The sequence below is a fragment of the Palaemon carinicauda genome, chromosome 14, assembly GCF_036898095.1.
Source record: "Palaemon carinicauda isolate YSFRI2023 chromosome 14, ASM3689809v2, whole genome shotgun sequence".
Taxonomy (NCBI): Eukaryota; Metazoa; Arthropoda; class Malacostraca; order Decapoda; family Palaemonidae; genus Palaemon; species Palaemon carinicauda.
In genome coordinates this window covers 128,966,164-128,982,432 of record NC_090738.1, presented here as the reverse complement: position 1 = coordinate 128,982,432, position 16,269 = coordinate 128,966,164, and the positions used below count along the sequence as shown (strand labels likewise).

The 16,269-nt window shown below is 41.9% G+C and overlaps 1 protein-coding gene across 1 annotated transcript in view; it reads right to left on the bottom strand.

Annotated features, from left to right (window-relative positions):
* Positions 1-16,269, bottom strand: part of LOC137653771 (ubiquitin-conjugating enzyme E2 J1) — a 39,205-nt gene that overhangs the window by 5,104 nt on the left and 17,832 nt on the right. Inside the window, exons 3-4 of the mRNA XM_068387401.1 lie at positions 12,361-12,551; positions 11,846-11,972 (exon numbers count right to left, since the gene is read on the bottom strand). Of these exons, the coding sequence (XP_068243502.1) occupies positions 11,846-11,972; positions 12,361-12,551 (318 nt within the window). The remainder of the gene's footprint in view (positions 1-11,845; positions 11,973-12,360; positions 12,552-16,269) is intronic.

Here is a 16,269-nt window from a genome sequence, read left to right as displayed (position 1 = left end):
AACCCTTTTACCCGCAATGGACGTACTGGTACTCTTCACAAAACTTATCCCTTTACCCCCATGGGGGTACATCCTTGCAAAAAACGGCTAATTACATTTTTTTTTGCATATTTTTGATAACTTTTTGAGAAACTTCAGGCATTTTCCAAAAGAATGAGACCAATCTGACCTCTCTATGACAAAAATTAAGGCTGTTAGAGGAATTTAAAAAAATATATTACAAAATGTGCTTGAAAAAGAAAATGCCTGGGGGTTAAGGGTTGGAAAGTTCCAAATAGCTTGGGAGTAAAAGGGTTAACAAAGTTTTGAAGCAAACTACAGTATTATCATTCCAAACATCTTCCATATTTTTCTATTTCTTGAAACTCTAAATCTCTACCATGTCCTATTTCCTTATCTCTATTTAAACATTTGAATGAATTCAATAGAAAAGCGTTATGTACTGTAAGGGAGTTATAGTATGACAATCTGATACATATAAATTTCATTCCAAGATGATAAATTTCAAATCAACCAAATTGTACACAAACATTTATACAGTAATCAATTTTAAATTTAGAATATCTTATATGACATTTTAAAACAAAATAAAAATTTGATAAGCTATCTAAATAAAGGTTATTTCTATCTCCTGCAACCAATTACTACATCCATTATGCTTTAATATTTACCATTGATTGTATATTTACTGCAATATTCAACATGTTACCTCAAACTTAGGCACATACAAAATAAGCATTATAATATAAAGTAACAACAACATCTCATACATTACTACAGGTTACCTGACAATATATTTTTCAAGATTACTGAAGGGATAAATTTGGCTCCAAACCTACTAGGTCTGATTTATGATCTCCCATGCAATTATATTGCATATTTCTCCAAGAGCACATGAGAAGGCAGTTATAGTCTGAGAGACCAAACTAATGAACGGTTCTTAAAGATTTTCCTCATCTATCCTTCTTGTAGATGGAATAAAAGAAAAAAAATTATAAAAAGCTAAACTGTATTTTTGCAAAATCCTTAGAAATGAGGAAGGGTGTCTACATTAACCCTTTTACCCCCAAAGGACGTACTGGTACGTTTCACAAAACCCATCCCTTTACTGTACCCCCATAACGTACCGGTACGTCCTTGCAAAAAAATGCTATGAAAATTTTTTTTTTCATATTTTTTATATTTTTTTTGAAAAAATTCAAGCATTTTCCAAGAGAATGAGACCAACCTGACCTCTCTATGACAAAAATTAAGGCTGTTAGAGCAATTCAAAAAAAAATATACTGCAAAATGTGCAGGGAAAAAAAAAACCCCTTGGGGGTTAAGGGTTGGAAATTTCCAAAGAGCCTGGGGGTAAAAGGGTTAAAAGGTCAAGGTCCAGCCCCCGTGTCTCTCGACATAAGAACTGAGAGGAAACCCGTCAATTTCAAGAAGAACTGACACAAATAAGTCATATAATTTCCTAAGTCCTTTTAAGGTCAAGATATTACATTTGTGAACGTGATATCTAAAGAGTTATTTCGTACTTAACCCTTAACACAGTACATTTTCTTCATGGTCTTCCCTGGACAATCTACTGACCCACCAACTTCATGGTTATATTACAACTTGTTACATACTGTATTCAGAGCTAAAAACAAATAAATAAGATAATGACAACTAAAAAATAAATAAAAAAAATTCTAAATAAAATTTATTCATAATAAGTAATGCAAAAGTTTTAATCTGTAGTTTAGAAAAGGTTGCAATTCAAAATATGTAAAACTACACAGATAATACTGGTGTATTTTAGCACTTATCCTAGTTATACATTCCACAAGATAATTTTCTTAGGCTCCTGTTAAATAATAGACTGAGGGAAGCCAATTTGTCATACACTCATCCCTCATAAAAAAAAAAACATCTATGGTCTCAGAATCCCCCCCAACTACAGCAAAAGGATCTCAAGAACTGTAACAAAGATAAAGTAACAATAACACTGGGATGACAAACAGACAATACAGCTTAACTAAATACTGTACTCTATATTAGTGGGTGTATAAAAAATAATTCAATAATAAAAAAAAAAAAGTGTCATTCAACTCTTTATCACTAAGGTAGCCCTTGGTGAAAGCACAGATAAGAAACCATGACTGACAGATAAAGGTTGTTTATTATAAGATCAAGATTTTTTAGGCTGTCAAATAAAGTTAACTTCAAGATTAGGTGATCATTTGATATGTATTAACAAGACAATCCCCATAACTCAAGGCCGCAGCAGCTAATAACCCCAGATATGGTATGAACACGAAAAGAAAGATTTACAAAGATGGAACCGATTCCCGTGAATTATCAACACTGTAGTTGGTAAAATAGCCGTTACGACAAGTCCTAATGAAGTAGGGTTTACCCAACTACATTAAATATAAAAAACAAATCTTGAAAAAGTAGGCTAGCACCTCCAGGTGCCAGTATTTAACCGCTCCCTGGCAACTAGCATCAATAAAAGTGCATATAACCCGCAGAATTGTAAACCCGCTAGCGGACATTCAGTCTACTAAGAAGTGGGCATTCTGAATGAGTCACGAGGGAATTTTTTTTTTTGTGTATATGGCAAAAAAATTCTATCGAGTAATTGGTAACCTTACATCTTTGGTAGGAACGACAATAACTGTAAGAAAGAGTTAAGTCACCTCTTTGCTTTAGTCAGATGTAAATTCAGCTGTACCACTCCAAAGTTTATGGATGCTTGCCTTAGGGAAGACTTCGCAAGTACAATGTCATACATGGAAGTGACAGTGATGATAAATAATGTCACAATTCAGAGATATAAACAAAACTGAAATATCACCATAGGTTTTAGAAGAGCCAGGCAAGGTATCAGTCGAAGTAGTCCAAAATCAAGTGACACACAGCTTTAGCGAGGGTGGTGGAGCGTTCGGTAGGGAACAATGACGCGCCATTATCCGATTTGAGTGGCTGGAGAGACGGTGAAAGATTTATTCCAACCGAATATGGTTTTCAAGCTGAATCAGGTATTGTTAATACAGTAATTTTAGTGTACCCTCCTGATACCAATGACTGTGATTTTGGTAAATTGTTTATGGCCAAAGACTTAGTAAACGTCACGGTAGAAGAGAGAAATCGCCACCGAGATCAGAGAGTAACTGGGAGACCCAAACAAAAGCTATGGGGAGATGGAAGACAGTTATCTATGTAGAGATGGTACTCTTCCTTGCTGTTTCCTGACAGCTAAAAGAGTATGGAAATGGTTTAAAAGAGTGTGGGGAGAGTTTATTTTAAAATTCAAATATGTAAAAATATAAAATAATGAAAAAACAGTTCAGTACTGTATCTACTTTGTGGTTTCTCACATATATAGGGGGGGGGGGGGGTTAGAATCCAACACAAAGATTACAGTACTGTACACTGTATCCGACAATTTGATTCTAAAATATTCAGCCAGTGGTGAAAACCATGACAAATCTACATCTAGATAAATGTTATTCTTTATACAGCACAGATAACTTTTATAAAAGCCCTGTTATGAGTACATTCCTCTATGAAAACAATAATGGCCTTGCTGGGAGTGTGTGTAAATCTCCAAATGGCAATCCTAAAATCCCACTCGTGATGCAAGAAAGGAACACAGTGAAAAGAAAGAAGACACACTTTGGCGATAAAGTGAAATGACTGCCATGCATTCCCACTCATCGCAAACATTCCTGCAGGTAAAGAAAGAGGAGACTGTTTTCAAACCGGATGTAACAATTGATTACGTAAAACATTACGTCTAGTAGATAAATCAGATACGAAACAGTACAAAAAAAAAATTGTTTCTCATATAGTCAATATATGTTCATAATTTTTTTTTTGAGGACTATGAAGTGCGAAATAGATGATGAATAGAGAAGTATTGAATTAAAAGCTCAAGATAGAGACGACTGGTGAAATCTAACCGAGGCCCTTTGCTTCAACAGGCGTAGGAGGAGATGATGATGATGTTTATCAGGCTCTTTGTGTCAAAAGGTGTTGGAGGAGATGATGATGATGTTTATCATATGCTTTAACATTTACGGCACAAATGTGAGGAAAAATGTCACTCCTCCTCAACATAACATTATTTGCTCTGATTAATTTATACAGAAACCTCATCTTGCCTCCAAACCATCCCAAGGCTGAAGAGTTAAGGGTCAGCGAAATTGTCCTTTCTGTGCTAACACAACTAAGCAGCTGAAAGTATGAAATTCAGTCACAACATATTAACCCAGCTGTGATCTATCCTTTTGTATCTGTTTCTTGACGTCCCACTCTTTCATATAATGTACAGTATTTAATTTTCTATGAAACTAAGCTTGTTCTATTAAAAGAAACTATGAACTCAAAAAAATCTCTCCAATATATTCTAATCTTTGTCTCCATTAAGATTATCCAAAAAAAAAAAGGAGGCAACTGTGAGCTTATGCATCAAGGTTGTGCATGCACTCAATTATACAGCAGTTTCTGAAACATTCAAAGAGCACAAAAGTGATCTCTATGACTACTGGCTCTATATGAATAATTCAATTTCCTGAAAATCAAAAGTTTCCTTTTCTTTTTAACCAATTTTAATAAGTCATGAATCCTTATAGCTATGACCAAGTATCTGAGCATCAAATTTCAGACTCCATTACAATGATCATTTTGTAATATCCCACACAATCTTAGAAAGAAGTCCATCCTTTTCCCTAACACTTGGACAGGGTCTTATACTGCCTTACTCTATTGTTACTTTCCCCTCCCAGCTGTACCCCACACCTGATGGGCATTCAGATAAAAACAAATAGCGATATGTCAACTAAAGCCTAATGAATCTCAGGGATTCTGCCCCGTGAAAGCCAGCTGTACCCCCCACAACAGAATGATCTTCAGACAAAAACATACTGAACAGATAAGGTTAACAATAGCATATGAGAGAGAGAGAGAGAGAGAGAGAGAGAGAGAGAGAGAGAGAGAGAGAGAGAGAGAGAGAGAGAGAGAGAGAGAGACTTACCTTCTTTTAACAATACCCTCTATCTAAGTACTATTAATCTATTATCAACGACAAAATGTTATTTTCATTAGTAAAATAAATTTTTGAATATACTTACCCGATAATCATGTAGCTGTCAACTCCGTTGCCCGACAGAATTCTACGGGAGGGATACGCCAGCTATCACTAAACTAGAAGGGGGTGTACTCACAAGCGCCACCTGTGGCCAGGTACTACAGTACTTGTTGTTGACGCCACCTCACTTTTTCCTCGGTCCACTGGTTCTCTATGGGGAGGAAGGGTGGGTCAATTAAATCATGATTATCGGGTAAGTATATTCAAAAATTTATTTTACTAATGAAAATAACATTTTTCAATATTAAACTTACCCGATAATCATGTAGCTGATTCACACCCAGGGGGGTGGGTGAAAAACCAGTGTACAAGACTAAAGGATAGCTAAGTATCCCGTATTTCATATAATCAGTTATCCACAATAACAATGAAATAATAAGTACCTGGTAAGGAAGTCGACTTGAACCGTTACTCTGCCTTTAATAAGATCGTCTTCCTTACTGAGCGCAGCGTTCCTCTTGGAAGGCTGAATCAACTCAAAGGTGCTAAAGTATACAGGGCTGCAACCCATACTAAAGGACCTCATCACAACCTTTAACCTTGGCGCTTCTCAAGAAAGAATTGACCACCCGCCAAATCAACAAGGATGTGGAAGGCTTCTTAGCCGACCGTACAACCCATAAAAAGTATTCAAGAGAAAGGTTAAAAGGTTATGGGATTATGGGAATGTAGTGGCTGAGCCCTCGCCTACTACTGCATTCGTTGCTACGAATGGTCCCAGGGTGTAGCAGTACTCGTAAAGAGACTGGACATCTTTGAGATAGAATGATGCGAACACTGACTTGCTTCTCCAATAGGTTGCATCCATAACACTCTGCAGAGAATGGCTCTGTTTGAAGGCCACTGAAGTAGCCACAGTTCCCACTTCATGTGTCCTTACCTTCAGCAAAGCAAGGTCTTCTTCCTTCAGATGAGAATGTGTTTCTCTAATCAGAAGCCTGAATAGTAAGAAACTGAGTTCTTAGAACTTGGAAAAGAAGGTTTCTTGATAACACACTATAAGGCTTCTGATTGTCCTCGTAAAGGTTAAGACCTTTTTAGATAGTACCTAAGAGCTCTAACTGGGCAAAGTACTCTCTCCAGTTCATTCCCCACCAAGTTGGACAGGCTTGGGATCTCGAACGACTTAGGCCAAGGACGTGAAGGAAGCTCGTTTAGCAAAAACCGAGCTGCAAGGAACATGTAGCCGTTTCAGATGTGAAAACAATGATCCTGCTGAAGGCGTGGATCTCACTTACTCTTTTAGCTGTTGTCAAGCACACGAGGAAAAGAGTTTTTAATGTGAGGTCCTAAAAAGAGGCTGATTGGAGAGGTTCAAATCTTGATGACATAAGGAACCTTAGGACCACGTCTAGATTCCAGCCTGGAGTGGACAACCGACGTTCCTTTGAGGTCTCAAAAGACCTAGGGAGGTCCTGTAGATCTTTGTTGGTGGAAAGATCCAAGCCTCTGTGGCGGAAAACCGCTGCCAACATACTTCTGTAACCCTTGATCGTAGGAGCTGAAAGGGATCTTACTTTCCTTAGATATAACAGGAAGTCAGCAATCTGGGTTACAGTGGTACTGGTTGAGGAAACTGCATTGGTCTTGTACCAGCTACGGAAGACTTCCCCTTGAGACTGATAGATTCTGAGAGTGGATGTTCTCCTTGCTTTGGCAATCGCTCTGGCTGCCTCCTTCGAAAAGCCCCTAGCTCTTGAGAGTCTTTCGAAAGTCTGAAGGCAGTCAGACGAAGAGCGTGGGGGATTGGGTGTACCTTCTTTACGTGAGGTAGACGTAGAAGGTTCACTCCTAGAGGAAGAGTCCTGGGAATGTCGACCAGCCATTGCAGTACCTCTAAGAACCATTCTCTCGCGGGCCAGAGCGGCGCCAACCAACGTCAGCCGTGTCCCTTTGCGAGAGGAGAACTTCTGAAGTACCCTGTTGACAATCTTGAACGGCGGGAATGCATACAGGTCGAGATGGAACCAATCCAGCAGAAAAGCATCCACGTGAACTGCTGCTGGGTCTGGAATCGGAGAACAATACAACAGGAGTCTCTAGGTTATCGAGGTAGCGAACAGATCTATGGTTGGCTGACCCCACAGGGCCCAAAGTCTGCTGCAAACATTCTTGAGAAGGGTCCACTCTGTGGGGATGACCTGACCCTTCCGGCTGAGGTGATCTGCCATGACATTCATACCGCCCTGAATGAACCTCGTTACCAGCGTGAGCTTTCGATCTTTAGACCAGATGAGGAGGTCCCTTGCGATCTAGAACAACTTCACGAAAGAGTCCCTCCCTGCTTGAAGATGTAAGCCAGGGCTGTGGTGTTGTCAGAGTCCACCTCCACCACTTTGTTAAGCTGGAGGGACTTGAAGTTTATCAAGGCCAGAAGAACCGCCAACAACTCCTGCAATTGATGTGAAGTGTCCTTTGCTCCTGATTCCATGTTCTCGATCATTCCTGTCCGTCCAAAGTCGCACCCCAGCCCGTGTCTGATGTGTCCGAGAGGAGACGGCGGTCGGGTTTCTGAACAGCCAAAGGTAGACTTCCTTGAGAAGAAAGCTGTTCTTACACCACGCGAGAGAAGACCTCCTCTCTTCGGAAACAGGAACTGAGACCGTCTCTAGCGTCATGTCCTTTATCCAGTGAGCAGCTAGATGATACTGAAGGGGGGGAGGTGGATTCTCCCTAACACGATGAACAGGGCCAGCGATGAAAGTGTCCCTGTTAGACTCATCCACTACCTGACTGAGCATCGGTTCCTTCTCAGCATGCTCTGGATGCATTCTAGGGCTTGGAAGATCCTTGGGGCCGACGGAAAAGCCTGAAAAGCTCGACTCTGAAGATCCATACCCAGGGAGACAATGGTCTGGGATGGGATGAGCTGAGACTCCTCAAAATTGACCAGGAGGCCCAGTTCCTTGGTCAGATCCATAGTCCATCTGAGAATCTCCAGACAGCGACGACTTGTGGGAGCTCTTAAAAGCCAGTCGTCTGACGGAGCCGGACACAAGATCATGGTACTGCTGCACAGTCTGTGAACTGTCAACCATGGGGAAGCGAGGAAGTACAGTGACAACCCGAAGCTGTCTAGACTGTCTGGGTCGTACAGACAACTCCTTATCGGGTTGCTGAGGTTGCCGCACTGCGTCACAACAAGTCACTTCTGCTGGTTGTTGAACGTCTTCCCAGTGACACACTGACTCCGTAAACAAAAAATCCTTTAACAAGGACTAAGCTTGGACTGCATGTCTTGCAACACAGCTCAAGGTCTATGGGAGCAGGTGTGGTAACAGACGGGGTTAGTGACTGAAGTGGAACCAATACCTTCCCTGGAAGCATGTTATGCTTAAATAAAAGTCCATAGGAGGCTACGCAGCTAAAGGCTCCTCTCCAAATGACAGAGTCCTCAAGGGAATATCAGAAGGAGGGAGAAAAGCACTTTCTCATCTACAGGGACCATATCCGAGAAAAGTTAAGTTCTCTCAGTGAGGGTTTCAATGGTGCAAAAGCAGCAGACTAGAAGGCAACGTTATGAAACTGCTTGACAGTCTAGTGAGTTGGCAACAACCAAAGATGTATGACTGAGAAGCATGCGGTAAGGTATGCAGAGCATGCTGTATGTAGAGCATGTTGTATGCAGAGCATGCTGAATGCAGAGCATGCTGTATGCAGAGCATGTTGTATGCAGAGCATGCTGAATGCAGAGCATGCTGTATGCAGAGCATGTTGTATGCAGAGCATGCTGTATGCAGAGCATGCTGTATGTAGAGCATGTTGTATGCAGAGCATGCTGAATGCAGAGTATGCTGTATGCAGAGCATGTTGTATGCAGAGCATGCTGTATGCAGAGCATGCTGTATGCAGAGCATGCTGTATGCAGAGCATGCTGTATGTAGAGCATGCTGTAAGGTAAGCAGAGCGTGTTGCATGGCGTTTAACATTTCTCAGAAATTCCATGACCAGTGCTAGAGTGCTTCATGCATGCTTGCATGGGGTTTTAATATCAACATAATATTTACCTTACATTCATAACTCATGATTCATTTTTGTTTTGAAGATATTTTTGCCATATTTTGCGATATTGTTAAAAATATATTGCAAGGAATACATATATATTTTTATATAAGTAAGACAAATAACCTCCATTATCATAATGTTTGTGTAGGCACACATGTATATGATTACAAATGCAAGTTATGAAAGTAATGAGGTGTTATTATTGTCATTTGTAATTTCTCAAGTTGAGGAGAAAGTGGCAGATGCATGCGTTGAGGTGGCTGACTCATAGCATGAGTGACTGAACTCAAGGGTTGCGCTTGCTGAGTGGTTGGCGGAAGCGGAGTAGCAAGCGGAGAGCGATGAGGTAGAGGCTGCGCAGAACGTAGTAAATGTCTCGCGAGTTGAGGCTCCTGAGGCGCAAGGCTAAGGTGTTGTGGAGCTTGCCCTGAGGAGGGTTGAGCTCGCTGCAGCGAGAGCTGAGGAGACTGACTCATGGATGGGAGAGGTTGTTGTACCTCAACCGAGTGTTGCATCAATGGTGGAGCAGCAAGTGGAAGCGGAGGAAGAGAGGTATAAGCCTCCTGATCCCATTGCTGAGGTTGCCTTAAGGAAGGCGGAGGGAGCTGTACACCACTGGGAACAGTAAACTCAGAACGTGGCTCAACATCGTACGCCTGGCAGGCGGTACTGCGGTCAGGCGGAGCGAGCGCAGGCGGAGCGAGTGCAGGCGGAGGCGGAGGCGCAACCTTCTCAGCCCGACACTCACGCATCAATGCTGAAAGTTGTGACTGCATGGACTGCAGTAGAGCCAACTTGGGGTCGGCAGACACTAAGGTCTGCTGAGGCAAAGCCTTAACAGCAGAGATCTGTTGCAGCAGACCCTTACTCCTCTTGGGCGGAGTGCAGTCGACAGATGACTGCGGCGAGTCAGAGCTGAGCCAATGACTGCAGCCCGGTTGAGCACTCGCGGACTGGACTCTGCGTTTGAGTGGTCTAGAGACCTGAGTCCAGCGTTTCTTCCCTGACAATTGATCAGCGGACGAGTAAAAGACGGGCTCAATCGTCTGCAGGTGGGAGTGACGGTCTCTGGAAGACACGCCCGCAACCACCGAGGATACTTCTGTGCGCCGATCAAGGCCTGCCGAACCCTTTTGCCCTTCGACATTGCTTCTCCCCTGGGCTTGGGAGCTTGCAAGAGGTCCCGGACTGGGAGGACGACTGACACGCACAGAAGTACCCTCACGCACAACACTGACACTTTGCGCTAATCACTTATCACTTTTGATTTTCTGTTTGCACTTATTTCACTGAACTCGAAACTTTAAGTGGTTTGTACCTGAAACACGCAATTCTATCCTTTCTCAAAAGTTAGTAATTGCGAAAACAGAATTACAATGTAACAGAAAAATCTAATGAAAGATAAATAATTCAGTGGCTGGAAAGAGACTAAACACTAGATCAAATAAACTACGTTTAAATTCTCTCACCGCATAAAGCTTGAGAACAAGAAAAAACTCTAGAAACGTTTACCTTCTTCCCCTAAAGAGACTAGGGAGAAGAGTAAAAACGATAACAACGTTACTCGCTTAAACGAAACGTTTATCCTCCTCTTTCTCCCTCCGTCTCTATCTCTCTCTCTCTCTCTCTCTCTCTCTCTCTTGACTTAGAACCTGAGAGAAGAGCCCAATCATATACTATATCGTTAAAACATATTATTGTTAAAGGAAAATATTTCCCAAAATGAAAAGTTCCTTTGTAGAATTAAAACCATTAAGTTAAGAAAGAATGAACAAAACGCTAGAAACGGTTACTCTTACTGCAACGTGACACCGTGAAAATTCTCTCTCTATCGTAACGATAGAGCGCAAGTTGAACGTTCTGAAACGTCAACAACTGCAGAGACAAAACAAAACGTTAGTTCAACTTTGAAAACAGTACGAGATTATCAAAGAAATTCTTTCAAAAACATTAAAATAGCATAATATGTTAACAGGTAAAACCGAAATGACGGGCTCAATGTTAATTAACTTCGGTACAAGAAAAGACCGCCTACTATTAGGAAAGGTCGAATATAAACAAATATAAAAATTAATTTTAATAATTTTATAATAAAAGGAAGTTAATCGAAGAGGCCTATAAAAGGCGGAGAGATATAAAATAAATCTATAACTTTTGTTAAGCAAAATTAAGAAAGAGAGTCTATACTCTCTTAGACACCAACACTTCCGTCTAAGGGAAGGGTCGGCCATTAAAAGGTGAAAGAGAGTTCATACTCTCTTCGTCACCATAATTAATCAATTTAATTCCAAAAGCTAACTAAGCTAATATAGAAGTTTCCAGTATAGCGAATAGCTGCAAATTTTAGAGAAATACTTCACCAAACCGTGAACAATACTCCAAAATCATAAGCGTATCCAAGAACGTCTTGCCGGAAGCACGACAGAGGAAAAAGTGAGGTGGCGTCAACAACAAGTACTGTAGTACCTGGCCACAGGTGGCGCTTGTGAGTACACCCCCTTCTAGTTTAGTGATAGCTGGCGTATCCCTCCCGTAGAATTCTGTCGGGCAACGGAGTTGACAGCTACATGATTATCGGGTAAGTTTAATATTGAAAAATTTAAACACTAAACTCAGAAAGTACAGTATAATCACATCTGATAAAACCCTCTACATAAATAAGGATACAAAGTTTCTCCTGAAAGGGAAATAATGAGAATAACTCTAAGCCCTTACCTTAGCTGTAACCGACACCTGGCCCATGACCTCCCGTGCTTCTAACTGGAAGTCTTTGTTGTCTCCCGTTCTCTCTTTTAATAACTTGGCAATGCATCCACATTCTGCACATTCGAATTCTTGGGATCTGATAAAAGTAAATAACAGAGGTTTATTAAATAAAACTGATTATGAAAACCCAAAGCATTAAACCAAAATCACTTGGTATGTATATTACTATGCCAGACAATGATGTTAAATACATTTAAGCCTAACATAAGCACATCTTTTCTCATACAAAAATATGAAACCTCAAATAATGTCTGACTGTTAACCGTAAGTCACAGCTGGTAAACCAGATGGTAGGTGCTGGGAGGAGGTCACTCAAATAGTAATAAGGTTCACATTAATTAAAATTCAATATTTTTGAGGATTCTACATCTATACAAATATAACCTACCCAATTTCTAAGGCTTTCAAGAATACAAGAATTAAAAGTTACATAAAATACAAAAGAAAATAAAAACTGTACTCACTTTTTTGCCAGTTTGGCTCGCTCCTGTGCTGTGTAGTCCAGTGAGCCAATTGTACCATTAGCAGGAGTTGGCATGAAACCAATGATGGCTAGAAGCGCTGTGCGAATGCTCCACGAGGGCTGCCAGGTTTCCGGATGGTGTCCAGAAATGCTAAGGCATATCTTCTTGTTGGTCTCAAACCTTCCATTTGGCTGCACATAAAGAGCACATCTTAATGTGAAGTAAGAAATAGACACTAGCTACTGTGGTCAAATAGTAAATGTCAAAATAACAGAAATCATTGAAGCTCAAATTTAGAGTAATGTTTATTGATAAAAAAACATTAACCCTTTTACCCCCAATGGACGTACTGGTACGTTTCACAAAACTCATCACTTTACCCCCATGGACGTACCGGTACGTCCTTGCAAAAAACTGCTATTTACATTTTTTTTTGCATATTTTTGATAATTTTTTGAGAAACTTCAGGAATTTTCCAAGAGAATGAGACCAACCTGACCTCTCTATGATGAAAAATGTTATTTTTATTAGTAAAATAAATTTTTGAATATACTTACCCGATAATCATGTAGCTGTCAACTCCGTTGCCCGACAGAATTCTATGGAGGGATACGCCAGCTATCACAATACTAGAAGGGGGTGTACTTACCAGCGCCACCTGTGGCCAGGTACTCAAGTACTTCTTGTTGACACCTCCTCAATTATTCCTCGGTCCACTGGTTCTCTATGGGGAGGAAGGGAGGGTCAATTAAATCATGATTATCGGGTAAGTATATTCAAAAATTTATTTTACTAATAAAAATAACATTTTTCAATATTAAACTTACCCGATAATCATGTAGCTGATTCACACCCAGGGGGGTGGGTGAAAACCAGTGTACAAGATTAAAGGATAGCTAAGTATCCCGTATTTCATATAATCAGTTATCCACAATAACAATGAAATAATAAGTACCTGGTAAGGAAGTCGACTTGAACCGTTACTCTGCCTTTAATAAGATCGTCTTCCTTACTGAGCGCAGCGTTCCTCTTGGGAGGCTGAATCAACTCAAAGGTGCTAAAGTATACAGGGCTGCAACCCATACTAAAGGACCTCATCACAACCTTTAACCTCGGCGCTTCTCAAGAAAGAATTGACCACCCGCCAAATCAACAAGGATGTGGAAGGCTTCTTAGCCGACCGTACAACCCATAAAAAGTATTCAAGAGAAAGGTTAAAAGGTTATGGGATTATGGGAATGTAGTGGCTGAGCCCTCGCCTACTACTGCATTCGTTGCTACGAATGGTCCCAGGGTGTAGCAGTACTCGTAAAGAGACTGGACATCTTTGAGATAGAATGATGCGAACACTGACTTGCTTCTCCAATAGGTTGCATCCATAACACTCTGCAGAGAATGGCTCTGTTTGAAGGCCACTGAAGTAGCCACAGCTTCCACTTCATGTGTCCTTACCTTCAGCAAAGCAAGGTCTTCTTCCTTCAGATGAGAATGTGTTTCTCTAATCAGAAGCCTGAATAGTAAGAAACTGAGTTCTTAGAACTTGGAAAAGAAGGTTTCTTGATAGCACACTATAAGGCTTCTGATTGTCCTTGTAAAGGTTAAGACCTTTTTAGATAGTACCTAAGAGCTCTAACTGGGCAAAGTACTCTCTTCAGACCATTCCCCACCAAGTTGGACAGGCTTGGGATCTCGAACGACTTAGGCCAAGGACGTGAAGGAAGCTCGTTTAGCAAAAACCGAGCTGCAAGGAACATGTAGCCGTTTCAGATGTGAAAACAATGATCCTGCTGAAGGCGTGGATCTCACTTACTCTTTTAGCTGTTGTCAAGCACACGAGGAAAAGAGTTTTTAATGTGAGGTCCTAAAAAGAGGCTGATTGGAGAGGTTCAAATCTTGATGACATAAGGAACCTTAGGACCACGTCTAGATTCCAGCCTGGAGTGGACAACCGACGTTCCTTTGAGGTCTCAAAAGACCTAGGGAGGTCCTGTAGATCTTTGTTGGTGGAAAGATCCAAGCCTCTGTGGCGGAAAACCGCTGCCAACATACTTCTGTAACCCTTGATCGTAGGAGCTGAAAGGGATCTTACTTTCCTTAGATATAACAGGAAGTCAGCAATCTGGGTTACAGTGGTACTGGTTGAGGAAACTGCATTGGTCTTGTACCAGCTACGGAAGACTTCCCCTATAGACTGATAGATACTGAGAGTGGATGTTCTCCTTGCTTTGGCAATCGCTCTGGCTGCTTCCTTCGAAAAGCCCCTAGCTCTTGAGAGTCTTTCGAAAGTCTGAAGGCAGTCAGACGAAGAGCGTGGAGGATTGGTGTACCTTCTTTACGTGAGGTAGACTTAGAAGGTTCACTCCTAGAGGAAGAGTCCTGGGAATGTCGACCAGCCATTGCAGTACCTCTAAGAACCATTCTCTCGCGGGCCAGAGCGGAGCCAACCAACGTCAGCCGTGTCCCTTTGTGAGAGGAGAACTTCTGAAGTACCCTGTTGACAATCTTGAACGGCGGGAATGCATACAGGTCGAGATGGAACCAATCCAGCAGAAAAGCATCCACGTGAACTGCTGCTGGGTCTGGAATCGGAGAACAATACAACAGGAGTCTCTAGGTTATCGAGGTAGTGAACAGATCTATGGTTGGCTGACCCCACAGGGCCCAAAGTCTGCTGCAAACATTCTTGAGAAGGGTCCACTCTGTGGGGATGACCTGACCCTTCCGTCTGAGGTGATCTGCCATGACATTCATACCGCCCTGAATGAACCTCGTTACCAGTTAGCTTTCGATCTTTAGACCAGATGAGTAGGTCCCTTGCGATCTAGAACAACTTCCACGAAAGAGTCCCTCCCTGCTTGAAGATATAAGCCAGGGCTGTGGTGTTGTCAGAGTCCACCTCCACCACTTTGTTAAGCTGGAGGGACTTGAAGTTTATCAAGGCCAGAATAACCGCCAACAACTCCTTGCAATTGATGTGAAGTGTCCTTTGCTCCTGATTCCAAGTTCCCGAGCATTCTTGTCCGTCCAAAGTCGCACCCCAGCCCGTGTCTGATGCGTCCGAGAGGAGACGGCGGTTGTGTTTCTGAACAGCCAAAGGTAGACTTCCTTGAGAAGAAAGCTGTTCTTACACCACGCGAGAGAAGACCTCCTCTCTTCGGAAACAGGACTGAGACCGTCTCTAGCGTCATGTCCTTTATCCAGTGAGCAGCTAGATGATACTGAAGGGGGGGGAGGTGGAGTCTCCCTAACACGATGAACAGGGCCAGCGATGAAAGTGTCCCTGTTAGACTCATCCACTACCTGACTGAGCATCGGTTCCTTCTCAGCATGCTCTGGATGCATTCTAGGGCTTGGAAGATCCTTGGGGCCGACGGAAAAGTCCGAAAAGCTCGACTCTGAAGATCCATACCCAAGGAGACAATGGTCTGGGATGGGACGAGCTGAGACTTCTCAAAATTGACCAGGAGGCCCAGTTCCTTGGTCAGATCCATAGTCCATTTGAAAATCTCCAGACAGCAACGACTTGTGGGAGCTCTTAAAAGCCAGTCGTCTGACGGAGCCGGACACAAGATCATGGTACTGCTGCACAGTCTGTGAACTGTCAATCATGGGCAAGCGAGGAAGTACAGTGACAACCCGAATCTGTCTAGACTGTCTGGGTCGTACAGACAAACTCCTTATCGGGTTGCTGAGGTTGCCGCACTGCGTCACAACAAGTCACTTCTGTTGGTTGTTGAACGTCTTCCCCGTGACACATTGACTCCGTAAACAAAAAATCCTCTAACAAGGACTAAGCTTGGACTGCATGTCTTGTAACACAGCTCAAGGTCTATGGGAGCAGGTGTGGTAACAGACGGGATTAGCGACTGAAGTGGAACCATTACCTTCCCTGGAAGCATGTTATGCTTA